Below are 27,912 nucleotides of genomic sequence, written 5' to 3' on the forward strand. Positions count from 1 at the left end.
CACCCTCTGACTGGTCTTTGTTAAGAACTGCCTTCACAAAAGTAGTAGGAATGGATTGAAGGCATTTTATATTCCTACTACTGTAGATTAGGTTATTTTAGGGTAGTCTTTATTTAGTGAATTCATGATTTGCAGCTTCTTTGATCTTGCTTAAAATTCACGAAAAACGTCAATGAGTTTTAGAATATGATGCAGATTAATGTTCACTGTTAACCTTTACCATGCTAAATTTCTGTAATGAACTTGTCCATTTTTCAATTTGGACAGTACCATTAACTGTTAATATGGGTGCTTACCAGAAAGATACTGACTGAATGGCGAACAGTGCAGATCAGGATCAGACTGAAAGGCAGAATCATTCGTGTCCAGCATGCTGAGGGTTAATTTGAAGTCAAAGTGAATCATTCATCAATATTGGAAAAAATAGAACCATTGCAACCATTCTACAGTATAGTGATTAACAAAATGTTTATTTACAACAGGTTTGACTTGTGTAAAATGTATATATTAGTAACCCAGGAGTGTTGTATTTCTTTTTCTTTCAGCCTAACTTTGGAGCTTCTCTTCATATTTTGAAAGTGGAGATTGGAGGAGATGGCCAGAGTACAGGTAACTATCGAGAAACTGGTATTGTCATTTTGTCAGTTACTTACTATCCTATTTTTCTCAGAAATGTACTTCATAGATTCAGAAATCTGCAAATGTTTTTGTCTGTAGCCAAACAGATTCCGTTTCATGGTGATATGTCCTTAGTGCATGTATAAGTACTATAGTGTGATCATAGAAGGTGTAAACTAATATAAGGTTTCATTATTTATAGCCTGACTGATATGTGCTTAAATATCTTACTGCAGTAACAATTTATGATTTTTGTGCTACGGCTGTTTTCAATTTTGACAGGATTGATGGGGAGGGCACTTAGATTTACCTTTGGCCTTGTCCATTGTTTTTATTTTTCCATCCAAATGTCCATCTCTCTGAATTTTTGTATTTGACATAGAGTCATGAAACTTCACAGGATTGTACCAGGGGTTTTGTTTGGGACTTAATTCAGTAAGACCCAAAGTTATGACCCTGCACAGTCAAAAACATGCATATAAAAGGGCCAAATTTTAGTTTATATCAGACATATGCATTAAAGGTCTAAAAGTTTGTGTTGTATGTGTCTTGAAAAGTATTGACCTGGAGTCATGAATCTTCATAAAGTAATATTTAAAATGTAACATTTTAATAAAGTTTCATGACTCTAGGTCACATACTTTAAAAATATTGTTCAGCTTGTGAAATTTTGCACCTGGGGTTCTATATGGGATTTATTTTGGATAAAGATCAGATGTCTTTCGGTGAAATAAAAGATTGTGTGAAATTGGTAAGTTTTTGCCTCTGGCATGTATCTCTTGATAAGCAATGTGATTATTGACACCTTCTTCAATACTGGTCTACTAAACATCAAGTTTCAAAGGTAGGGAGTGTTGAGCTTGCTTTGAAAATTTTTTAGTTGCTTGACAGAATTTTCTTGGCTTCAGAAACACTTTGCTGTTAGTAGTATTATCTTGTTGTTGTCAGAAATTCATTTAGTACAGGTAAATGTTATAATGTACATGGTAGTTTTATCAAGGGGTTGTTAGTAATTCTAGTGCAGGTAGCTGTAATACTATGGGCAGCTGTAAGGAAGAGAGTTGTATTGCCATTGTGTTGTCATTATTTTTATTAAGATAATGACATTGGAAGTAGGTTGTAAGTGACTCTTTTAAAAGTACTGGTGGCCTATGAAACAGTAATGCAGTATTTTAAATTTGATAAAATGGTAATTTTTGCTTCAGTGTTGTAATGGACATTTGTGCCCATGCAAGGCTATTGTGAATTGTGTCTTTGGCTTAGACATATAGCTTCAGCTAACTAGTAGATGTCTTGAGAAATCGATCAGCTGATAACAAGATTTTAAAGTAATTGAGCCATGCCATGAGAAAACCAACATTGTGGGTTTGCGACCAGCATGGATCCAGACCAGCCTGCGCATCTGCGCAGTCTGGTCAGGATCCATGCTGTTCGCTTTTAAAGCCTTTTGGTATTGGAGAAACTGTTAGCGAACAGCATGGATCCTGACCAGACTGCCCGGATGCGCAGGCTGGTCTGGATCCATTCTGGTCGCAAACCCACTATGTTGGTTTTCTCATGGCGCGGCTCATTTATTATGTTGTTGTAGATGGTACAGAAGCTTCACACATGCACAATGCATTGGATGAGAACTATCAGAGGGGATATGAATGGTGGCTTATGGTTGAGGCTAAAAAGGTTGGTCATATATATTAATCAGTGTGGGATCCTGCACTCACAAAAATATATAAGTATGAAATTATTTTTTTCCATGAAGCTTGGTACATAGGTGGATGGAAATATAGAGAATTTGCACATCCTTATATTTTGTTGCTGTGGCAAACAAATACGGTTGCTATGGCAACAAATAGTCGGAAAATACAACTAAAAAGTGGCAAAGTGGGATCCTGCTATAACCATAAAAAGTGCAAGATATTTTTTCATGAAACTTGCTATATTATAGATAGATGGAAATATGGAGAATATGCATACTCATTTCTTTGTTACTTGTCAAAAATGTGGTTGCAATAGCCAAATATAGTCCAAAAATACAAGATAATGACAAAAAATGGGTCAATTGGTCACTCCAAAAGTACATGGTATTTCAAGAAACTTGCTATATACATAGTTGGCTTTGTGAAACAAGTGCACATCCGTTTTTTTTTGTTGCTGTTGCAAAAATGTAGTTGTTTGCAGAAGATAGAATCCACCAAAAATATTGTCTGTTGTGTGTCCAAGGTAAATCTCAAACAACTACTTGTACCGGACATTTATTGCTATTCAATCTTGGTTCCTCAGACATGTTATATTTTTTAAAGTTTTCTGGGTTGCATTAACCATGCATGTCTGCTCTTATATATATCTCTTTGCTACATTACAGAGAAATCCTAATATCAAGATCTATGGTTTGCCATGGAGTTTTCCTGGTTGGTTGAATCCCATGGGCCAAAGGAATCCATACCAATTTCCAGTTCTTACTGCTACCTACATCATCAAGTGGATTAAGGGAGCCGCAAAATTTTATAATGTTACTGTGGATTACATTGGGGTTAGTATGTTTTACATAGTTACCATGTTTGAAAATACTTATCCCTGAGTGCTGGAAGATTTTGCTGTTAAAAAGAATTGCATTTTATTTCCCCACTAAGACATTTTGTAAGTTTACTGTTAAGCAAATTTCAAAAGATGCTTAAATGGTGTTCCTTGCCCCTCCATAATTTTATCAGCCAAAAGGCTACAAAGATGGTTTCCTTATTCAAAAGAAAGGGTTCACTGCAAAATATATGTCCTTCCATATGACAGGTTTAACTGAAACAATTTAGCTTTTATTTTTAAAACGGATATGTGGGTAGTTTAACAGCTTTTATGTAAGTGCATACAGGTGAGTATGCAGTTCCACCCTCCAAGAACCACACAGCTGGGTAGTCTGAATTATGTTAATAACTTTCATTGCACAAAGATTGTTGATTTGAGGATGTTAAATTACTCAGAAACTGTCCTAGTTAGAAAAAAAATGTATGTAGGCATGGATTATTAGAGCTGTTCTTATACTGTGTATGTGTATTGCTAATAAATAAAAGAACATGTGATCCAGGGCTTCGGACATTTGCCGGTTTGTCAGTTTTTGGCCTATTTTTGACTTTTCAGACCAATTTGTGAAGTGAAAGAACAAAAAAAATTGGTCATGTAAAAATGGAGAAAAACGAAAATGTGATTTTGTTTCGGACCAATTAGTTTTCAAAATTTCCGGAGCCCTGAAGTGAACAGTGATCTGAGTATAAGCTGATTGGATGTTAATTTTCAGATATGGAATGAGAATCATTATGATGCCGTCTACATCAAGGTAGGATGTTTCTTGTAGTTTATAGTCGAGCTATTGTCTATCTCTCTATATTTCACTGTTTCAGATCTGGAATGAAAAAGATTATGATAAGGTGTATGTAAAGGTGAGCATGTCTTACTCTAGAGCAGGATGTATTCTCGGTGCTATAAACTCATTAAATTTGTAAACAGAAGAATTCTTAGTTCCAGCAACTATTTTGCGGGTTTGGCAAGAATTTCGTAGTTTTTTGCAAAAAATACTATCACCCTGCCTAAAGATAAATTTGTTAATTTCACATTTTGAGAATGAACTGGGTTAGGAATGGATTTTATTTTTTCTTTAGTATCTAATTTTCAATGCTCTAAGGCAATCACAAATCAACAAAAATTAGTGTGTCATGAAAACTAATGATTTTACAGTTTGAAATTTTGTATAAACTTCTATTTTTGGCCATTGGTCAATGTTTGATACTGTGAAATTATTAATATTCGTGGGGGACTAATTTTCATCGATTTCGTGGTTGAGTCAATCCATGAAATTTAATCCCAACGAACAAGTAAAATTCCCATTCATTTTATGTTCAAAAGTTGAAATCCACGAATTCATATCCCCACGAAATTTTCGTTTTGACCAAAACCATGAAATTTCACGCCCATGAAATTAAATGATTTTACAGTACACTTATAAAGGTGTTGGTGAAACTTTAAAATCAGATCTCATTACCTTAATTGTGTTATTTATGCTTGAAAATATCTGTGAAATTACATCAGTGGGCAAAAGAATTTATCCTGTTCTAAAAGTACATGGTATACACATGTTTCCAATATATATAATAGTGAATAGTCATGTAGTCATTATTCTGTGATAGGAGGTTTTTATCTTATAGTCCTTACATGTATAATATAGACTGTATTTTTGGGCAACGGTTAACCCGTATCATGCTGGACAGGATTGATTCTGCCTTTGCGACCAGTGTAGATCATGACCTGCCTGCACATCCATGCAGTCTGATCATGATCTGCACTGTTCAACATTCAGTCAGTTTTCTTTTGGTAAGCAACCCTTTTAACAGTAAGTGGTACTGTCCAAATTGAAAGATGGACAAGTTCATTATAGAAATTTAGCAGAATAAGGGTTAAGTGTTAAATGATGGTTGTATAAACAATTGATAGGGTTCATAGATAGAATACAAGTTTAGTATTGTTTGTAAATATTCCTGGAGCTTTTAATATAACTTTTGTCCAAGCCTTTAGTTTTATAATATATCTGAAATTTAAGTCTTTTAAATTTTTATCAGAGATATAAATACATGTACCATATCTTCCTGTTCCCCAAGAAGCTATATTTCAGGGTATCAAAGTTTAACCCTTACCCTGCTGCATTTCTATAATGCTACATTTCTATAATGAACTTGTCCATCTTTCGATTTGGACAGTAGATCTACCATTAAGTATTAAAAGGGGTTACCAAAAAGATACAGGCTGAATGCTGAACAGTGTATATCATGATCAGACTGCACGGATGTGCAGGCTGATCATGATCTACACTGGTCGCAAAGGCAGAATCAGTCGTGTTCAGCATGATGAGGGTTAATGATTATTACATAGAAACTTGTCTGGAAGTCATTTTAATCTGATTAAACCTGTAGATTATATGTATAAACATACATTTGTATATTTCTTCCATGGTGGTGGTTGTAGGTATCATTTGCAAAATAGTCTGCTGTGAAACATTTTAAATATGCAGGAACTTTGTCACACAAATATTCTTAATTAGTTTTGTTTTATTTTATCTCCAAATGTTGATTTTGCAATGTTGTGGGACATGAAATCTGAAATGCATTTGGATATACCAGTACTTATACTATTAGGAACTTTTCATATTTTGCTCAAGATGTTTGAATGTGCAAAGGAAAAAAAACTTCAAATATTAGTTGAAGTTCTTGCAAATACCAGTAAGTGTTTTACAGTATTTCATCAATGTACAAATTTCTATTTTCATAGATCTAATTATGTTGTATTAATTGAATACTTTATATATTAGTAAGATATGTGAATTGTCCTCCAGCTGTTTTAACTTGCAGCTCATAAGGTCAGTGATTATAAACAAAGTTGTTTTTATCTGTGCATGATTTCAGGAATGACCCTCAGATTGTTAACTGAGATCATTGCATGTTTACAAGGTATATCCTGACAGAATTGTATTAAATATGCTTGAAATTTCTAGTATTAAGCTGTGTATTTAGATTTCCTTTCATCGGTAATTGGCTTATACTAGAAAGGTTGAGACTTAGTGTCATATGTACATTTATGTACCGGTATTTGAATGCCTTGTAATGCATTTAGCAAAATTATCTTCTATGACTTTTCTTTTTAATTGTTTGGATATATCATTGAAGGAATTAAATTAAAGAGATATGACCACTGTGAAAGCTTAATAACAATGTAGTATACATGTTTGTCTGAATGTTTTTGGAGTAGTTGTGTGCTTTTGTCTTGGATCTAAGGCACTTATTATGACATGTGTGAAAATAAAATTTACAAATATGCACATAAGTAAGTCCCAACCAGTCTATTGTTAACTGCTTTCAGACTTTAAGAAAAGAATTAGATAAGGCAGGACTCGGTCATGTGAAGATTGTTGCTCCAGATGCTCCCCATATCCAGGACTGGAAGATCTCTGAAGATATCCTTAAAGACCCGGAACTGGCAGCTGCTGTAGAATATATAGGGTATGTTCATGTTAGATGTGTTCATTATCGCAGACTTTAAGGAAAGAGTTGGATGATGCAGGACTACAGCATGTAGTTATTGTAGCCCCTGATGGTAGTTGGAAAATAGCTGTAGATATACTGAAGGACCCAGAACTAGCAGCAGCTGTTGAAATCATAGGGTATGTAGAAAGCGCAGATAACAGTTGTACCTTATGGCTGGCTACTTGACATATATTGATTTTTTTGCTGAAGAAAGGATAGGATGATTACCTGTGGTCATTAGGTGACTGGGTTTGTTGTAGGTGACAGTAGGTCAAAGGTCAAGTTCTCAGTGACATTGTTACTGAAAATGGTTTCTGATCAAGAACTATAGACCATTTTGACTTTCAACTTTCAACTTTCAAATTTCATCGAACAATTGCCTATTTTCAGTAAATGACCCTTATTGTTTTTATAGTAAGTATGTCAAAGGTCAAGGTCACAGTGATCTTGAGACTGAAAACGTCTGTTCAGTAACTGCTTATGGCCTCCAGACATTTTATGATGATTGCCTGTAGTAAACAGATGATCCTTATAATTTTGATAGTCAGTAGTCCAAAGGTCATCGTCTGAATAGTGCTTTTTGACTGATCTTCAACAGTTACTGGAGAAAGTTTGGACCTAAGGCCTGCAAACTTGGTAGAATGATGGTCTGTGGTCAGCAATTGTCCCCTGTTGGTTTTGGATATAACTATGATTAAGGTCAAAGGCATAGTGACCTTGAGACTGAAACTGAATTATAGACCCACTTGGTTCTGTCAGGCCATTTATGGGTGACACATGTTTTATTCATTTTGCAACATTATTAGATCTTAGAGACTGAACAGTCAAATGGTGCACTAATAACATTCAGTTTAAGAGTCTGCCACTGTATTACACATGGATGTACTGAATTAGTCTTTGGAAACTGTTCACAATTTCTTATTCATTTGCATGTAACTGTTACTTGGTGAATGACCACCATTATATTGATGTATTTACAGATGATGCATTTCTTTATTTTTCAGGTCCCATTACCCAGGAACAATTACCACAAAGGAAGCAATACAGACGGGAAAACCCCTGTGGGCTTCAGAAGATTACAGTACCTTTAATGATCTTGTTGGTGGAGGTTGCTGGGCTAGGGTAAGGGTTTTGTAATGATTTATGTGCTGTGTCATTAAAGGTTGAATGAAATTCTATTGTAGTGTTGTAAAACATGATTACTGATGCTAAACTTAATTTTTTACATTACTATTTTTCAATATTTGTGGAACTTTATTAAGATTGAGTGTCATTATCTTAATTTGACCATTTGGAATTTAAATATTGTTAATTTTGTTGTTACTTGAAGTAAACCATAGGGGTACATTGTCCGAGATTCTAAGATACACTACATAATCACTGTGGAATGGACTGCATAAATGTTTCATGTTAGTTGCTATGATGCTGCCAGGTTCCATTTTCAGGTATGTGTCTTGTTTTATCATGTAGGGGTTACTCATGCCATATATGACAAAAGCAACTTCTTTAAACCCAGTTTAGTAGGTTTTTCTCATTTTCAATATAAGCAAGATTCAAATCAATAAAAGAATTAAACTTGAACTTAAATTTACAGTTTAATGTGCATGCTTTGGTGTCTTTTCCAGATTCTTAATCAGAACTTTGTGAATGGAAACATCACTGGGTAAGTGGAGCTATCTGAGTTATGTGGATTATGTTGTCTTTTAAGCTAGAATCACACTGCCCCAGATGGGCTTGCGGATGAGTTCCAGATTCCTATGACGGGATTGCTCCGGATGTGTAAGAAAAATAGGGTTTTTCAAATTTATTACGTTATAAATCTCTAATGCAATGGTAACAGAACATTAATTAACCTTAGTAGAACCGGAATAAAACTGTAATAGCTTGTGTTTTTTCACCACAGTGACTGTCTCCCAGACTGTTACGATGTTTTAAGATCTTTTACGATCTTTTCGGAGTTGTTATGTATTTATTACGGATTCCTTACAGATATATTATTTGTGGCAAAATTTTGATCATTTTATAAACTTCGCACAGTAGCCCCCGATATTTGAACGGATACACCGGATGATTTACGAATGAGTTAGGAGTTCTACGGATATGTTATGGATTCTATGTGGAACTCATCCGCAAGCCCATCCGCGGCAGTGTGATTCAAGCTTTATGTAAATGGTTAATAATTAATCAGTAAATAATTGTGAATGTGTTGCCTCGGTATGTTCATGGTTCAGTGTTACAAATCAGACTTTTGAGAGCATTGACATTTTAAATTCTTCGACTGATCACCAAGCTCTATGTTATTATCTTTGAACAATTTTTATAGGGAAGTGAATTGATTAAACCACTAAGAGATAAAAAAATACCTTTCCCGAGTCAAAAGTGAAAATAATAAAACCACACCTTAGATCATGTTCTAATGAACCCTAATATTTTAAGTTTAATCATATTACAATGTATATCCTAAACTGATTTTATCATTTGATTAAATCATCAATTTCAATTCATATGCATCAGAAATATATCAGGAATACATAGTCCAGGTGATGTAATGATACACATTTGATGGACAGAGCTTTCTGACAAATAGTGCTTTCATTCAATAAAAAATTCTCTTGTTTGGGTACATGTACATCCCCCAAATAATTTGTAAACTTCTTTATGTTGTAAACCTTACAGCGTGCCGCCATTTGAACTTCTCATAACTATTTATCAGTGAGCTTTCCTATATGCACTGACAGAATTTTCATTCATGAATTGCCTGAATGATGCAAGATCAATTTATAGAAGAGATTATTTGAGCCATGCCATGAGAAAATCAACATAGTGGCTTTGCAACCAGCATGGATCCAGACCAGCCTGCGCATCTGCGCAGTCTGGTCAGGATCCATGCTGTTCGCTAACGGTTTCTCTAATTGAAATAGGCTTTGAAAGCGAACAGCATGGATCCTGACCAGACTGCGCGGATGCGCAGGCTGGTCTGGATCCATGCTGGTCGCAAAGCCACTATGTTGGTTTTTTCATGGCACGGCTCATTTATAGAAGAGATTATTTACTGTGACGTACAGTGATTTTATTGCATGATATTATTACACTTACAGCATTCTTTGTTGAGTAGGAAAACAAATTGAGTCATGTTAGAAAATTACCATCATGGAACTTACACGTACCTGTTTAGTCCTGTAGCATATAACATACATGCTTTCCTTTAGGCATGTATCATGGAATTTGTATATACTTATTAAGACGTAGATTGTGGAATGGGCACATTTTTGTTAAGGTAGTTCTGCATGTTTGATAAACGGGAAGTGATGGCGTAATGTTGCTGATGCGGATACTGTAGAATAAAGTCTGAACTTGGTATATGGAAATGAAAATCATTTTATGAATTAATGGGTACCTGTGAGTAAATTTATTGAATTGGCTATGTTTAAAACGTTTGATATGTTAAATATACCAAATAATGTCTTAAAATCAGCGTTTTATGTGCAAAGTTGCGAACCTCTTTAATCAAAGGCAAACTTCTCAAAAACAAGCACACAGACGTATACATTTTATTACACTATACTATAGACCATATGTTTATTTATGACTGTGAAAAGTATAATCTGGGTTTCATCAAATTCTACATTGTAGAAAAAAAAAATGATCTGAAAGTGCAGAACTACCTTAAGGCCTATATAATGGAACATGCTTAGTTTTGTGTAAGCCTATATTATGGAACTGGCATATTTATAATCAGGACTGAATCATAAAACTTGTGTATTTTTAGCTCGACTTTTCGAAGAAAAAGTAGAGCTATTGTACTCGCCCCGGCATCGGCGTCGCCGTTGGTTAAAGTTTTTGATAAAGTCAAATATCTCTGTTACTATCAAAAGTATTGACTTGAAACTTAAAATAGCTATTTACTATCAAAGTCTACACCAGGAGAAACAATCCCCATAACTCTGATTTGAATTTTGACAGAATTATGCCCCTTTTTAACTTAAAATTTTTGGTTAAAGCTTTTGATAAAGTCAAATATCTCTGTTACTATCAAAGCTATTGACTTGAAACTTAAAATACTTATTAACCATCAAAGTCTACACCAGGAGAAATAATCCCCATAACTCTGTTTTGAATTTTGACAGAATTATGCCCCTTTTCAACTTAGAATTTTTTGTTAAAAGTTTTTGATAAAGTCAAATATCTCTGTTACTATTAAAGCTTTTGACTTGAAACTCAAAATATTATTTAATATCAAAGTCTACACCAGGAGACACAATTCCCATAACTCTGATTTGAATTTTGACAGCGTTATGCCCCTTTTTAACTTAGAATTCTTGGTTAAAGTTTTTGATAAAGTCAAATATCTCTGTTACTATTAAAGCTTTTGACATGAAACTCAAAATAGTTATTTACTATCAAAGTCTACACTAGGATACACAATTCCCATAACTCTGGTTTGAATTTTGACAGAGTTATGTCCCTTTTTAACTTGGAATTTTTATGCCCCTGAAGGGAAGCATATAGTTTTTGAACGGTCTGTCGGTCTGTCCGCAATTTTCGTGTCCAGTCCATATCTTTGTCATCCATGGATGGATTTTCAAATAACTTGGCATGAATGTGTACCACAGTAAGATGATGTGTCGCGCGCAAGACCCAGGTCCGTAGCTCAAAGGTCAAGGTCACACTTAGACATTAAAGGTCATATTTCATGATAGTGCATTGATGGGCGTGTCCGGTCCATATCTTTGTCATCCATGGATGAATTTTCAAATAACTTGGCATGAATGTATACCACAGTAAGACGACGTGTCGCGTGCAAGACCCAGATCCGTAGCTCAAAGGTCAAGGTCACACTTAGATGTTAAAGGTCATATTTCATGATAGTGCATTGATGGGCGTGTCCGGTCCATATCTTTGTCATCCATGGATGGATTTTCAAGTAACTACGCATAAATGTGTGGCACAGTAAGACGACGTGTCGCACGCAAGATCCAGGTCCGTAGCTCAAAGGTCAAGGTCACACTTGGACTTTAAAGGTCATATTTCATGATAGTGCATTGATGGGCGTGTCCGGTCCATATCTTTGTCATTCATGCATGGATTTTAAAATAACTACGCATGAATGTGTGGCACAGTAAGACGACGTGTCGCGCGCGAGACCCAGGTCCGTTGGTCAAAGGTCAAGGAGGCCCTTTAATGTCTATTCATTCAAAGTGCCATCGGGGGCATGTGTCATCCTATGGAGACAGCTCTTGTTTTTACTGGCAAAGCTCTAATTCAGAGTCAAGTACTGAGAAAAGTTGAGCGCGCTGTCTTTCAGACAGCTCTTGTTACTTAGGCATGTATCTTGGAACAAGCATATTTGTATTAAGGACTATATCTTGGAACTTGCATATTTATATTCAGAACAATATCATGGAACCTGATTGCTGCCTATTATGATACACTACCATTTACAAGAGATGGACTGATGACAGCAGAGAGTCCATGGTCAGGACATTATGTGGTAGAAAGTCCTATATGGCTGGGAGGTAAAATATTTCTAAACTTGTTTGTTTGTAGAGGAGCCTTTGTAACCAAGAAGTTAAGTTAGTTGACTTTAAATCACTTGTTCCTCTTACAGGTTTAAATGATACAATTAAGTGACAGAATTGTAAAACAATTGAATTGTCATGAACTTTACAGATTGATGTGTTTATTAAATGTTTACATTTCAACAGCTCATACGACACAGTTCACACAGATTGGCTGGAAGTACTATCGTCATGGTTATGGCAGTGGCCATTTTGTTTTTGGAGGAAGTTATGTTTCTCTTGCAAGTCCTGATGGGAAAGATCTCACTATTATTATAGAAACAATGGTAAATTTATGTTAAGTAAAATTATATATCCTGATCTTATTAAGCAACTGTATGTTATTATGAGAATTCTACACAATCATTGAACAAACATTCTTCATTGAACATTCTGTCAGTTTATACAATTGAAGTTTGTAGACATGCTTTAATAATCTCAGTAAATGCTTTCCTTAAAGCTTTTCATAGAGAAAATAGTATAGCTGTTGAAAATCACATGTATTGTTATAGAAAATCATGGCCACCATCTGATTGCATGTCAGGGTGTGAAAAACATGCTCAGTTGAAAATGAGCTAAAGTAGTTTTAAAAGTGCAGAGTGATTGAGAAAACCGAGATTTATATTAAATGTTTAAGAGAAAAGGTGAGGTCTGTACCATAATGTGCATGGTTAGACAAGAGGTGTGGTTCATTTGGGCTAAAGGTGTGGTTCATTTGGGCTAGAGGTGTGGTTCATTTGAACAAGAGGTGTGTTTCAATTGAACAAGAGGTTAGGTTCATTTGGACAAGAGGTGTGGTTCAATTGAACAAGAGGTGTGGTTCATTTGGACAAGAGGTGTGGTTCATTTGGACAAGAGGTGTGGTTCATTTGGACAAGACGTTAGGTTCATTTGGACAAGAGGTGTGGTTCATTTGGACAAGACGTTAGGTTCATTTGGACAAGAGGTGTGGTTCATTTGGACAAGAGGTGTGGTTCATTTAGACCACAGGTATGATTTGTCTGGATCTCGGGTATGGTTTTAGTGTTCTAGCGGTTCATCTTGGTGTAATCTGTTTGTAGAAGAAGTATTATAATTATAGAGAAGTTCAGTGTGACCAGGTGGAAAGTTTGAGCAAAAGTAAATATTCAGGATATAAGGGTTTGAGCAAGCAAACTTGGCAGTAGATATTATGTGAATATCCCTTTGCCTTTTTTCTCACCTATCACTTTGTGACAAGGTGAGCTTTTGTGATCACTCAGCATCCGTCGTCCGTGCGTCCGTGCATAAACTTTTGCTTGTGACCACTCTAGAGGTCACATTTTTCATGGGATCTTTATGAAAGTTGGTCAGAATGTTCATCTTGATGATATCTAGGTCAAGTTCGAAACTGGGTCACGTGCAGTCAAAAACTAGGTCAGTAGGTCTAAAAATAGGAAAACCTTGTGACCTCCCTAGAGGCCATATTTTTCATGAGATCTTCATGAAAATTGGTCAGAATGTTCACCTTAATGATATCTAGGTCAAGTTCAAAACCGGATCACGTGGGGTCAAAAACTAGATCAGTAGGTCTAAAAATAGAGAAACTTTGTGACCTCTCTAGAGGCCATATTTCTCAATGGATCTTCATGAAAATTGGTGAGAGTGTTCAGCTTGATGATATCTAGGTCAAGTTCATAACTGGGTCACGTGCGGTCAAAAACTAGGTCAGTAGGTTGAAAAATAGAAAAACCTTGTGACCTCTCTAGAGGTCATATTTTTCATGAGATCTTCATGAAAATTGGTGAGAATGTTCACCTTGATGATATCTAGGTCAAGTTCAAAGTGGGTCACGTGCCTTTATAAACTAGGTCAGTAGGTCTAGAAATAGAAAAACCTTGTGACCTCTCTAGAGGCCATATTTCTCAATGGATCTTAATGAAAATTGGTGACAGTGTTCAGCTTGATGATATCTAGGTCAAGTTCGAAACTGGTTCATGTGCGGTCAAAAACTAGGTCAGTAGGTCAAAAAATAGAAAAACATTGTGACCTCTCTAGAGGCCATATTTTTCATGAGATCTTCATGAAATTTGGTGAGAATGTTCACCTTGATGATATCTAGGTCAAGTTCAAAAGTGGTTCACATGCCTTCAAAAACTAGGTCATTAGGTCAAATAATAGAAAAACCTTGTGACCTCTCTAGAGGTCATACTTTTCAATGGATCTTCATGAAAATTGGTCAGAATGTTCACCTTAATGATATCTAGGTCAAGTTCAAAACTGGATTACGTGGGGTCAAAAACTAGGTCAGTAGGTCTAAAAATAGAAAAACTTTGTGACCTCTCTAGAGGCCATATTTCTCATTGGATCTTCATGAAAATTGGTGAGAGTGTTCAGCTTGATGATATCTAGGTCAAGTTCATAACTGGGCCACGTGCGGTCAAAAACTAGGTCAGTAGGTTGAAAAATAGAAAAACCTTGTGACCTCTCTAGAGGTCATATTTTTCATGAGATCTTCATGAAAATTGGTGAGAATGTTCACCTTGATGATATCTAGGTCAAGTTCAAAAGTGGGTCACGTGCCTTTATAAACTAGGTCAGTAGGTCTAGAAATAGAAAAACCTTGTGACCTCTCTAGAGGCCATATTTCTCAATGGATCTTAATGAAAATTGGTGACAGTGTTCAGCTTGATGATATCTAGGTCAAGTTCGAAACTGGGTCATGTGCGGTCAAAAACTAGGTCAGTAGGTCAAAAAATAGAAAAACATTGTGACCTCTCTAGAGGCCATATTTTTCATGAGATCTTCATGAAATTTGGTGAGAATGTTCACCTTGATGTTATCTAGGTCAAGTTAAAAAGTGGTTCACATGCCTTCAAAAACTAGGTCATTAGGTCAAATAATAGAAAAACCTTGTGACCTCTCTAGAGGTCATACTTTTCAATGGATCTTCATGAAAATTGGTCAGAATTTTTTATTTTGATGATATCCAGGTCACATGTGCTCAAAAACTAGGTCACTATGTCAAATAATAGAAATAATGACGACATACTCAGTTCAGCACTGGGTCATGTGGTGATAGGTGAGCGATTCAGGACCATCATGGTCCTCTTGTTATGTTTTAGAGTCATGACCATTCAAAGTGTATCAGGCCACCATTACCAAAATATAATGTAAAGAAACAGACAGTGAAATTCCAGCTAAAAGGACAGTTTGTAAGTATGACATTTGTTTGAACCTGAAAAAGATATTCATAGTAGAAAGGAAATATTTCCTATTCAAATCCCTTAAACCATGCAACTCTTTTAGCATTTTTAGCTCATCTGATTTTTTGAAAAAAAATGATGAGTTATTGTCATCACTTGATCGGCGTCGGCATTGCCTGGTTAAGTTTTATGTTTAGGTCAGCTTTTCTCCTAAACTATAAAAGCTATTGTTTTGAAACTTGCAACAGTTGTTCACCATCAATAGCTGACCCTTTACAGCAAGAAACATAACTGCATCCTGCTTTTTGCAAGAATTATGGCCCCTTTTGGACTTTGAAAATATCAGATTTCTTGGTTAAGTTTTATGTTTAGGTCAGCTTTTCTCCCAAACTATCAAAGCTATTGCTTTGAAACTTGCAACAGTTGTTCACCATCATAAGCTGACCCTGTACATTCAGAAACATAACTCTGTTTTGCTTTTTGCAAGAATTATTGCCCCTTTTGGACTTAAAAAATCAGATTTCTTGGTTAAGTTTTATGTTTAGGTCATCTTTTCTCATAAACTATCAAATCTATTGCTTTAAAACTTGCAACACTTGTTCACCATCATAAGCTGACCCTGTGCATCAAGAAACATAACTCTGTCCTGCTTTTTGCAAGAATTATGGCCCCTTTTGGACTTAGAAATATCAGATTTATTGGTTAAGTTTTATGTTTATGTCAACTTTTCTCCTAAACTATCAGAGCTATTGCTTTGAAACTTGCAACTGTTGTTCACCATCATAAGTTGACCCTGTACATCAAGAAACATAACTCTGTCCTGCTTTTTGCAAGAATTATTGCCCCTTTTAGACTTAGTAAATCAGATTTCTTGGTTAAGTTTTATGTTTAGGTCATCTTTTCTCCTAAACTATCAAAGCTATTGCTTTAAAACTTGCAATACTTGTTCACCATCATAAGCTGACCCAGTACAGCAAGAAACATAACTCTGTCCTGCTTTTTGCAAGAATTATGGCCCCTTTTGGACTTAGAAAATATCAGATTTATTGGTTAAGTTTTATGTTTAGGTAAACTTTTCTCCTAAACTATCAAAACTCTTGCTTTGAAACTTGCAACACTTGTTCACCATCATGAGATGACTCTGTACATCAAGAAACATAACTCCATCCTGCTGTTTGCAAGAATTATGGCCCTTTTTGGACTTAGAAAATCATGGGTAAGACAATTTTTCTATTATACAAAAAAAATCAGATGAGTGTCAGCACCCGCAAGGCGGTGCTCTTGTTTTGTTGTATTTTTTGTCCTTTTTATGAAGGTTGTCACTTACTAGCAGAGATATTATTGTTTTAGGGGTGAAAAAAGTCTAAGTCTGTAAAAATAAAGGAGCAGATAGACCTTGTTAGCTTTCTTTCCTCAGAGTATTTTGTAACATACAGAAACAGAAAAACTTCCTGAAAGCCATGATATGTCTATGTACCTATTTTAAAACTGTATTAGAAGCCATGCAAACAGCCAGTGAGTCACACTTAACCTAATGTGCATGCTTGTGTTTGCAGGCTAATACAAAAGTGTTACAGATGTGGAAAAGTAAACTGAGGTTTGATAACACTTCATCTACTTTCTTCAAGAAACAAAAACCACTACAGGTAAGTTCTGATGCTAAAAATTAACTCAGCTTCATTACAAATTTAGAAAGAACATTGTATGTTGTTGCATATTATCAGATAAGAAAGACACTAAATTGTTCCTGAAAATTGTAGGGAACAAGTTCATCCTGCTTAACAATATGTAATGATTTAAATAGCAAGGTTTGACAAAGTGCGTTTCCAGACAAAATCATTGCAGAGTGACCAAAACACATAATGAACTATTCAAGACAATCCGAGCCATTGCTGATTTTGTTACTTCCACTTTTGTCCCAAGAGGCTGCCTAGGTCTGAGTGGTCAAGGTTGCTGACATCAGATCTTTTGCCCATCACAAACATGGGTTTGAAACCTTGTCTGGAGGGTAGAATTCTTTCATGTGAGGACACCATCCAACTGGCTTATGGAAGGTCAGTGATTCTAACCATGGGCACACTTGTGATGAAAGAATGAGGTACCTGGGTTTTTCCTTCACAATCAAAAGCTGGACAGCCGCCTGCCACCCTTTGTCTTATATTTGTATATGTGTGATGTTAAACTTAACAAACAGAAAAGTCCACTGTCCCAATATGAGAATATGCTGATCATATCCCTAGATACCAAGTACATGTATATAGGGGCTATATTAGATTCATGCATGTTCATGTGTTGGTCCATTCATCTGTCCATCATGCTCAATATCGTCTTATATCCTCTTAACAGCTTGGAAATGTTTCATAAAACTAGCATCATTTGTTAACCGCATCAGAATGACATGCAGAACGTACAACCAAGGTCACTAGGTCCAAGGTCAAGGTCATACTTCAAGGCCCAATGTTTGTGTTCACTGCATATCTTCTTAACCACTTTGAAAATTTTCATATAACAGGCATCAAGTATTTACCTTATCAAGATGATGTTCAAAGTGCACAACCAAAGTCACAAGGTCCATTGCCAAGGTCACAGAGGTTTAAAATCACATGGCTCAAATTTGTGTCCGCTGCATGTCCTCAAAATGACTGAAATGAATTTTAATGAATTTCATAAAACAGTTCTTAACCTCATCAAGCAGACATGCAGAGTGTGCAGTCCAGGTCATTAAGTTCAAAGTAAAGGTCAAACATGATCACAGCATTTTACTTACCCTGGATCAAAGCGGTGTTAATCATCTTTATGGATAGCTCTAGTTTTGTTTAAAATCAAGGGATGCATGACTTTATTCACTGCAAATATACATGGGTTCTACATCAAATGAATTCGAAAAAGTTTGTATGGCACATACTAAAGAAACTTGTTGAACAAATTAGGTAGACAATTTTTGTTTCAGATTATAAATGGAACATTTACACTTGACCTAGATGTAGATGTGGTGATCACCTTGACAACGTTAAACACTGGCAACAAGGGAAGTCACAAGACTCCTCCTCCAGTCAAAGACTTTCCACTGCCTTACATGGAGGGTTTTGAAAGTAAGACAGTGAAGCTATTTGTTCATTGAGTCCTTCTAATGTAATTCAGAGTTTAGTATGTCTGGTGTATTGTTTATTTCAGGGAAAAGTATGAAGCATAAACATTATTGTTTAGATTTTTTGTCAAATTGTAGCAGTAAAGTCATTTGTGATAAGAAAATAATTCTGTGGAACTCTATTTTATAGCAAGGTGATTATGATTTTGTTAAAGGCCACTGATTTGCCTTTTTAGCTCACCTGTCACAGAGTGACAAGGTAAGCTTTTGTGATGGCGAGGCGTTTGTCGTCCGTGCATCTGTCCATAAACTTTTGCTTGTGACCACTCTAGAGGTCACATTTTCATGAGATCTTTATGAAAGTTGGTCAGAATGTTCATCTTGATGATATCTAGGTCATGTTCGATACTGGGTCATGTGTGGTCCAAAACTAGGTCAGTAGGTCTAAAAATAGAAAATCCTTGTGACCTCCCTAGAGGCCATATTTTTCAATGGATCTTCATGAAAATTGGTCAGAATGTTCACTTTGAGGGTATCAAGTTTGAAACTGGGTCACATGCCATCAAAAACTATGTCAATTAATAGAAAAACCTTGTGACCTCTCTAGAGGCGATATTTTTCATGGGATCTGTATGAAAGTTGGTCTGAATATTCATCTTGATGATATCTAGGTCAAGTTCGAAACTGGGTTAACAGCAGTAAAAAGCTAGGTCAGTAGGTCTACGTTGTCCGTGTGTCCATGCATAAACTTTTGCTTATGACCACTCTAGTTTAAGATCCAGCCTTGAAATTTGGATGACATGTACAGTTTTGCACACCAGTCTTTAAACTGTCTTTCAGTGACCATAAATGTTACCTACTGATCTACTTTCTAATATTTTAGCATCAGTTTGCCATTTGAAACATTGATACGCAGGTGAGCGATTCAGGGTCATCATGACCCGCTTTTTATAAAATACCATTTATTGAAATACACATTTGTTTAATCAGAAATCACAGATGTTGGTAAGGGTGGAAAGACTTGTGAAGATGTAAGTGAGAAAATAGAATGCTTGAACATATTTAAACAAAAGATGAATATACTTTGCATGATTTGTTTGCACACCAAAGAGGTTGAATGATTCAAATCAGTATTAAAGCTTCCTTGTAACTGAGCAAAAATATTAAACCAGTATAAACTAAACTAAGGTTGACCATTATAACAAGTCTGTATTCATTCTTTTACAGAATATAATGAACATGAAGAACCGTTTAACTTTGCTCAGCAAACTGGGTCTTTCGAGGTGAAGGACCTTGGTGGAGGTCAAGGCAAGGTCATGAGACAAATGGTGACCCAGATTCCTGTATACTGGTGTGCTGCTGAGAAGTTGAATTTTGCAACGAATTACATAGGCTCACAAAAATGGTAAGCTTGATTCAGTACTTAGCTCATCTTGACACAAAGTGCTTCTGTTTGTGCTTCTGGTGAGTTATTGTAATCACTCACCATATTGAGAAATTTTGTTTATATCTGGCATGAATGTTTAACTCAATGAGACGGAGTGTCATGTGCAAACCCCAGGGTAGGTTCCTATCTCAAAATTCAAGGTCACAGTGTGGGCTCGACATGTTGCCTGTGGGCATCTAGTTTAACACAGTTGTAACTTACTATATATGATTCAGTGTGTCATACATATATCCAATGTCAAGCAGTAAAGGTCAGGTGAGGAACATTGGACCACTGTCGCTGTCTTATAATTACTGTATGTCTTTCTGTTGGTTAAAAGCCAAACATTTGTCTAAAGCTTGTTCTGAATGTGTGAAATTAGAAAAAATCAGTTATTTGTTTTTGACAAAAAGTAAGAAATGTATGGCAAGTCCAAAATAATTCATATTTGTGTTGAAAGGAACATAGGGTCTGAAGTGGCTGAGTGGTTAAACTTGATGACTTTGAATCACTTGCCTTCCACCTCCATGGGTTCAGGTCCTGCTCTGTTCTTAACTTGAGGAAGCCATCCAGCTGGCTTGCAGAAGGTCAATAGTTCCATCAGGTGTGCGTCTGTACCAGAAATAATGCCCTCAGGAGTACCTTGGTATTCCTTGAAAGGTCCTAAACAGTAAATATCTGGAAAATACTAAGCCATTAATAGCTGGAAAGTATTATATGAATAATAGCTGGAAAGTGCTAAACCGTTAATTGGTTTAAAGTACTAAACCATTAATAGTTGGAAATAATTACATCATTAATAGCAGGAAGGTAATAAACCATTAATACAAATGTAGTTGGAAAATACTAAACCATTAATTGACAGAAAGTACTAAACTGTTAAAAACTTGAAAGTATAAAACCATTTATTGATGGAAAGTACTGCATCATTAATACTAGGGTGTCCAAAACCATTAATAGCTGGAAAGAAACCACATGATTCAAAATTTATAAGCAGATCCAGCAAAATGTTTTAGAGTGGACATGCTTCAAGAGTGATTTTGGAAGACTGTTATGGTTTAGTATTTGGTTCATTGTGTTGTATTAAATCGGCATTTATATGACTAACAATTTGAAAATTATTCTACATAATTTTTTGTGTTTGATAGGTCAGATATCTATGTCCAAGTAGATGCTAAACTCGGAGAAGCAAACTCATCAGATGGATACTTTGTTGGTGCACGTATTTTTGAAGGAGGTTGTAACATATTGGATTCAACTGGAATTTTCTTCTTTGTCTTCCCTGCTACTCAAAGATTTTTGGTCACTGGTAACATAGGTAAGAATTTCTGTAAAGTGACAAATGATTTCAAAAACTGCTGAAGGGTGTAGTTCTTGGTTGATTTCTAGCTAATATCACATTTTCTTATAATTCTGGGAAAATTATTTTGTTGAACAGCTGAGATTTCAATTACATTAATGGAAAAATTTATATCTTGCGTTAAGATAAACCCTTTATGTAATTGGACTGCTGGGTGTTTTTTGTTTTTAAAAATTTTGTAACATGTAAATCTTTGGTATTGCAGAAAAATGTCCCTATTAAGATAACTTGAGATTTCAACATCATGAGATGGACATAGCATAAGTTAATTTTAAAAATGATATTACCTGTGTTGATATATTGACATAACAACATTTTTTAATAAATTAATAAGGCCTCACATGCAATAGTAGAAAATTTGCTGTCTAAACAGTCTTGGAATATTTTTAAGATGAGGCTCATCAGTATAGATCAAAAGGGATAGTGCAGATCTAGGATCAGAGTTCGGTCCCAGGCGAGACGTATGTTCTCCATGACAATTTGGTGAAAGATATTTTGTCTGAAGTCATTTCAGCCTATACCTCTGGTTGGCAGTTACTTGTGTAGAACAAGTTTGTAATGGTACAGAATCCAGTAGGACAAAATCCAGGAACACTGGTAAGGTTAACTGCTTGGCAATACATAACTGAAATACTGTTGAGGAAAACAGTGCTAAACCGAAAAACAAAAATAAAAAAGCAAATCTAACATACGGTGTGGAATAGTTTTAAATTCTTATTTTCTCATAAGTTCACCTCATATTTCAGGTCAGTCTGTTATTCATAAGCTTGGACCGACAGGAAAGCTAAATGTCAAGGGTTGGAACACACTGAGGCTTCTTGTCCAGGTATGATCCATTGTAACAAAGAAATAGTAAATAGAACAGTTCAGATATGCTCCCTCATCTCACAAAATATCTCGGTCAGATGTTTTACTGATTTAGAAAAAGTTTTCTGTACTTCACAGAGATGCTTTGCAAAAAATGATATGTTCACAAGTTTAAACCACTTTAAAGGCTACTTTTCAGAATACAGTTTGAGAATATTTCACGATTTATCCAATGAAGTGTTAGTATGTTGCTTAAGCTATATGTGGTAATTTAATGATGCATTTGGGTAAAAGATGTTATGTTCTACAGTACTAAAGTTTCCATTACACTTTTCAGGGTAGTAAAGCAGTCGGATTGTTAAATGGCAAGATTTTGTTTAATGTCACAGTTGCTGACTACAAGACACATGGATTTGCCGGCCTTGGAACCTCATCGTGGGGAATTGCCGATTTTGATAATTTTGTCGTAGCAAGCCCTCATGATGGAGAGAAAATTATTGATAATGTGTTAAGAAATGCAGATGATTCTAATGTAAGCCCAGAGATTGACGTTCTAAATCTTTAAGGAATAAATAGGATATCATCTTCAGCTCTGTGAAATTTTCAAGTTTTCTTCTGAAATAGCTAAATTCATATGAAATTGTTATTAAAGGTAAAAAGCCCGGGAGATAAATACAATGTACTTGCTTTCTGTAGATATAGGAGTTAGGCATGTCTTCATATACTGAGACAATGGTGCAGGGAATATTTCAATAATGATGCAATGTGTATTGAAATGGCATAGGATAGAAATTACAGACTTTATACTCTGAAATGACTTGTTTTGGCAAAATACCTGAAGTTTTAAGAAGAAACTGTTTTTGTTAAAGCTTATATTACTGATAAGTATTTGTTTACTGAAATACTCATCTTTTCTATTTGTTGTTGTTTTGTAACTTTTACATTCCATAGTCAGTGACTTCACTCACTTTAAGATAATAATATTGTTAAATAGGATCTGATTTAAGACTTGTATTTTTGTGAATAATTGAAAAATCTTTTCCTAGATTTTATATTTTTATAATCACATAACAAAATGGTGATACTGTAGTTTTATAGCCTCGTTTTGAAATAAACGAGTATTTTGTGTTCAAAATTTTAAATTGTATACTCAAATTCCCATGAATTCAAGCCAAAACAACGAAATTGTGTGTCCATGAAATGAAATGTTTATACAGTATGTTCACATTAATATTACTACCATATTATGCATTAGGAGAATGAAATTATAATTTTGTCAAACATTAATTAGAGGTTTACTTGTAAACAAATTATACCTGGGTGATTTATCAATTTCCTGAGTCTGAAATTTAGATGCTGAATTGAAATTGATTGTATTCTAATGAAGTTTTGCTGACAACAGCTGCTTATCACTTGAGGTATTTCATGCTGAGTACTTCTATTGTTACGGCAATTTCAGTACAAGTTTTTATTGATAAATGCAGGCCCACATTGTTGCATGTTATTTATTGTGCAGAATATAACATGAAGCTTTATATTGTGGCCAATGTGTGAATTTACTTGCATTCCGTTTGACTTACAGTCCGATTAACCCTTGCCCAGCTAAATTTCTATAATGAACTTGTCCATCTTTCAATTTGGACAGTACTATTAACTGTTAAAAGGGGTGCATACCAAGAAGATTTTGACTGAATGGTGAACAGTGCAGATTATGATCAGACTGCATGGATGTGCAGGCTGATCATGATCTGCACTGGTTGCAAAGGCAGAGTCATGTCCAGTATTAACTTCACTGAAGCTATCTTTACTTAAAAATTCATTTTGAAACAGACTATACTTAAGATCTGAGAACATTCTAGCATAAAACTGCTGTTATTGTCATTTTCAGGGGGTGTTTTAACAGGAGAAAAAACGTGTGTTGAGAGATTCTTGCACTCACATGCTGTTATAACACCTTTAAATATATGCACGTTCCGTGGCAAAGCGTTAACATATTATGGCCCCAAAATGGATAATTCAAAAGGAAATGACATCAACGTGAAAAAAAAACAACTTAGACTTTTCCGCGCATTTCATGGAAATTTAATGACGTTTAGAGACAACATATTCATTTACCTGATTTTTACGCTAGAATAGCATTAGTACATGTTCTTTTTGTGTTGTAATACCTTCAGAATCCCTCAGGAATCATTGGTACCCTCGCCGTAAAGGGCTTGTGTACCAACCATTCCCTCGGGATTCTGCATTATCCCTACATTATATCTGTGATGATTTTTAATCTCTGTAGATCTAAGTATTATACATTTAGTATTTATGTTATGTATGATTATTTTGATGTTGGACTGAATATGGAATATAGCCTTTGTCTGTTTATCATGAGCATTGTTCTTGTTCATGTACTTTTATTTGTTCACCGAAAAATTTCATTGGCGTTACTTTTCTGTTTTCTTATTCAGTATTGTCAATTGAGAAAATTGATTAATTTTTGTTGAATCTCTACATTATTAGTTTTTAGTTCTTTATTTGAATTGCATTGTTAAACTAGATTAATGTTTAGGTCTTATTTTTGTTCCATGGAGATACCTGTAGGAAGTATCACATCACATTATAATTTATGTATACTTGTTTCTGTAGCCTCAAAAATGCAGTTTACTAGACCAGATTTAAAACATTATGTATATAACAACTTGAGTACAGTTGCATAACATGATTATGGACTATGAAGTGGTTAAAGTATGTTTAAAAAGTTGAAAAGTTACTGTTTTCCCGAGCCACTTCATTGGGTGTCTTTGATATTATTGTGAAATGTATGATATACTGATTACCAGAATGTATCTGATCTAATTTACTGCAGTATTACATCGCAATTGTGATATATTGATTTATAGTTCTCTTTTCATGACAAAGTTTCAGGGTGACCCTGTTTAACTTAGTTTACTGCAGGTTACTTATCCTTGCTACACAACAATGTTGTAGAATACTTACATGCAAGGATCAACTGACTTGAAAGTTCATTCTATCCAGAAACTCTTCTGTGTCTAAAATGATCTCTCTGGAAGAGAACACCTGGGATCTTTCTCCACCAAGCTGGAAACTTGTTGTAGGAGCTTTATTGTACTGGTGTAACAGAAACCAAACAAAATCAACCTGCACAGTTTTATCCAAAGATCTGGTATGATATAATTTTATAGAAAAGTCTCATTTTGTCTTTGAAAGAATTGAAATTTTTTCACAATATGAATTTTAAAAAAAATTGAAGTCTTTGGTAGGATTTACGTTTCAAAAGCAAGTCACCCCTTTGTAACATTTCATTGTAAATCATGATGACTTTTTTATCTCTTACATTTGCTGTTGAAGTTTTGTGCGATAGACCTTTGCTCTTTTACTTCTATATAATACAGTTACAATATATACAGTGAAACACCGCTCGCTCGAGCATCGATGACTCGAGCACCCGGGCTCGCTCGAGCAATTCATGCGGTCCCGGTCGATTTCTTTCTATTTTCTATGTGAAATTACCATGGCTGGGTCGAGCATCGATAACTCGATCGCTCGAGCATGACACCTGGTCCCTGTGTATTAATTTATTCTTTGTTGCTTCTGGCAAACTCGAGCAGAGGTGTCAAAATTTTTCACACCTTCGGCGGTCAGAATGTTAATAAAAAGAATTTCACACCCCGTGAGAATTGCGTGGTCTATTCCCCGACTATCTTAAATGTTTGTTTGTCGGTATATTTGATCTGATAATGAGATAAATTATTGATGAAAGGTTGAAGAAAAGTTTTATTGATCAAATATCGATCAATTACTGATTACTTAAAACATCTTTTCTGCGGGATGAGAAGATAGCTATGAGATCTTAATATTTTAATAAGCAGTTGTTTGCATGCAAATAAAGGAAATAATATAGCCTTTTCATAAAATTGAGACGATAATTTTGATATGCACTTGTTGATAAATAAAAACAAAAAGTGCTAGTTGTTTCTTCACATTTGCCATTTACAAATTACATATTGAAACATCTATCATAGATAACGTTTGTAATACGTTTTTTTTTAAAATGTCTCAAGTATGTTATTATTACGCATCACCGTTTAACCTGCAAATGGTCCCGATGGCAATTGGTAAAACAAGTTTCAATTTTCTTCGTTTGTTGGTCAATGTTTGGGTAGCTCGAAACCATGGATAACTCGAGCATTTTGCTCATCCCCTTGCGACCTCGAGCGAGCGGTGTTTTACTGTATAGTGTTTACCTAACCAGATATGAATTTAAAGTGCTTCTGTTTTTTCTGTTTGTTCTAATCTCTTTGATTTTGTATGAAAATCTGTTTACATTTCGATAAGAGGCAGTTGTAAAATGCCCCCAAAATACCCTGTCAAAAAACAGGGCATTTTATACTGTAAAAGAACATATTTTTGCTGGGTAAAAATTTCGCAAATTTGAAATTTTGTGTATGTTCACGAGGTTTAATATTCGCAACATTGTAAAAATGGTATCCTACTTAAATTTGAATTATACAAATGGTGAATATTTATGCAAGGATTGATCTTTGTTAATATGTTGGGCCTTTCAAATATAGCAAATTTAAACCCTTGCGAAAATTTCTGCTTTTACAATACTTTCCAAAGATTTGATATTGTTGCATTGCTGGTTTTAGTTCTATAGCCTGTACATAATGTCCAGAAATTGGATAAGACACAAAGGTTTTCTTCCTGAGTGATGTCCTGGCCCCATGTTCACAAAACATTTTTCGGTCTCAGCTGAGTTTGGTATCTGTTTTACTAAATTGCAGTGTTAAATTATCAAAACTGAATAGTCATTTGGAAATAGTTATTAACTTCAAATTTAGTTTAAACATGCTCATTAGATATAAATAACAAATAAAAGTTTCATTATCAAACTCAGCTGAGACTGAAAGTTTTGTGAACACGGGGCCAGGTTTTGGAAATGAGTCTCAGTTTGTAGAGAAGACATACTATGTGACATTCTTTTAATTATTACAATGTAATTGTTGTTTATATAGTAAATGAAATCCATTTATATTTTTTTTACAATCTTATCTTTATTTTTGTATGTAAATTACTATACTCTGAGGGAAATAAAAATGCTCATACTATAACATTGTGCATTTGGTCTTTTCTTGGATCTTATGGAGGTCCATATTGGTGAAATAAGATATTCGAGAAGCAGACCTTATAAAGTATTGGTAGATTTGGTAATATTTATAATGGGTTTTCTCTTAATATGTCTCCCACCACACAGTGGTGTGTGAGACAAATAGATTTACTCTTGTCTGTGTGTGTGTCATATTGTCACAAAGCTTGTCCGCACACTTTAAGTCGAACATTTCTCATCCGATCTTCACCAAACTTGAACAAAATGTGTTTGACCATAACACCTCAGCCAAGTTCGATAACTAGCCAAATCGGCCCAGGCACTTTTGAATTATGGCCCTTGAATTACTGATTGGATCCACTCATCTAAAGCATCTATGGGTCCACTCATCTAGTCCATCTAGAGAAACTAGATATTTTTCATAGGAACCATTCATCTGAACAATCCAGACAAACAAGGCAGTTGTGGGAGACATGCGCTTTTCTCAAAAGCATCTCTAGTTTGAAAATGATTTGTGAATTTAAAACTGGTGCTAATATTAATGAGCATTTTATCAAAGTAAATACTGTATATGGCCTTATATAGCTGCGATGCTGAATGTTAAGCAATTTCAGAATGGATAATAAACTAAATTCAATTTAGTGTTATATAACCTTTTCCGTTGACAATAAAATTTGTCTAAAGAGTGAAACAGCAAAGCATACAACCACGCTGAGATG

At 35.0% G+C, this 27,912-nt stretch overlaps 1 protein-coding gene across 5 annotated transcripts in view; it reads left to right on the plus strand.

Moving 5' to 3' along the window:
* Positions 1 to 27,197, plus strand: part of LOC123546785 (galactocerebrosidase-like) — a 33,741-nt gene extending 6,544 nt beyond the window's left edge. Inside the window, exons 3-19 of one of the 5 annotated variants that reach the window (XM_053551091.1) lie at positions 546 to 609; positions 2,207 to 2,295; positions 2,978 to 3,145; positions 3,902 to 3,940; positions 6,511 to 6,650; positions 7,679 to 7,796; positions 8,300 to 8,337; positions 12,066 to 12,190; positions 12,380 to 12,519; positions 15,316 to 15,405; positions 16,953 to 17,042; positions 18,347 to 18,488; positions 19,712 to 19,889; positions 21,059 to 21,228; positions 22,017 to 22,096; positions 22,415 to 22,609; positions 23,966 to 27,197. In XM_053551091.1, coding sequence (XP_053407066.1) covers positions 546 to 609; positions 2,207 to 2,295; positions 2,978 to 3,145; positions 3,902 to 3,940; positions 6,511 to 6,650; positions 7,679 to 7,796; positions 8,300 to 8,337; positions 12,066 to 12,190; positions 12,380 to 12,519; positions 15,316 to 15,405; positions 16,953 to 17,042; positions 18,347 to 18,488; positions 19,712 to 19,889; positions 21,059 to 21,228; positions 22,017 to 22,096; positions 22,415 to 22,609; positions 23,966 to 23,977 — 1,878 coding nt within the window. In that variant the 3' untranslated portion in view covers positions 23,978 to 27,197. Of the gene's footprint in view, positions 1 to 545; positions 610 to 2,206; positions 2,296 to 2,977; positions 3,146 to 3,901; positions 3,941 to 4,004; positions 4,044 to 6,510; positions 6,651 to 6,683; positions 6,812 to 7,678; positions 7,797 to 8,299; positions 8,338 to 12,065; positions 12,191 to 12,379; positions 12,520 to 15,315; positions 15,406 to 16,952; positions 17,043 to 18,346; positions 18,489 to 19,711; positions 19,890 to 21,058; positions 21,229 to 22,016; positions 22,097 to 22,414 lie in introns of all 5 variants that reach the window. The other 4 variants (XM_045333339.2, XM_045333341.2, XM_045333340.2 and 1 more) reach the window with 4 other exon arrangements.
* The last annotated feature ends 715 nt before the right edge of the window (positions 27,198 to 27,912 follow it).

Source organism: Mercenaria mercenaria, chromosome 9 (genome assembly GCF_021730395.1).
Source record: "Mercenaria mercenaria strain notata chromosome 9, MADL_Memer_1, whole genome shotgun sequence".
NCBI lineage: Eukaryota > Metazoa > Mollusca > Bivalvia > Venerida > Veneridae > Mercenaria > Mercenaria mercenaria.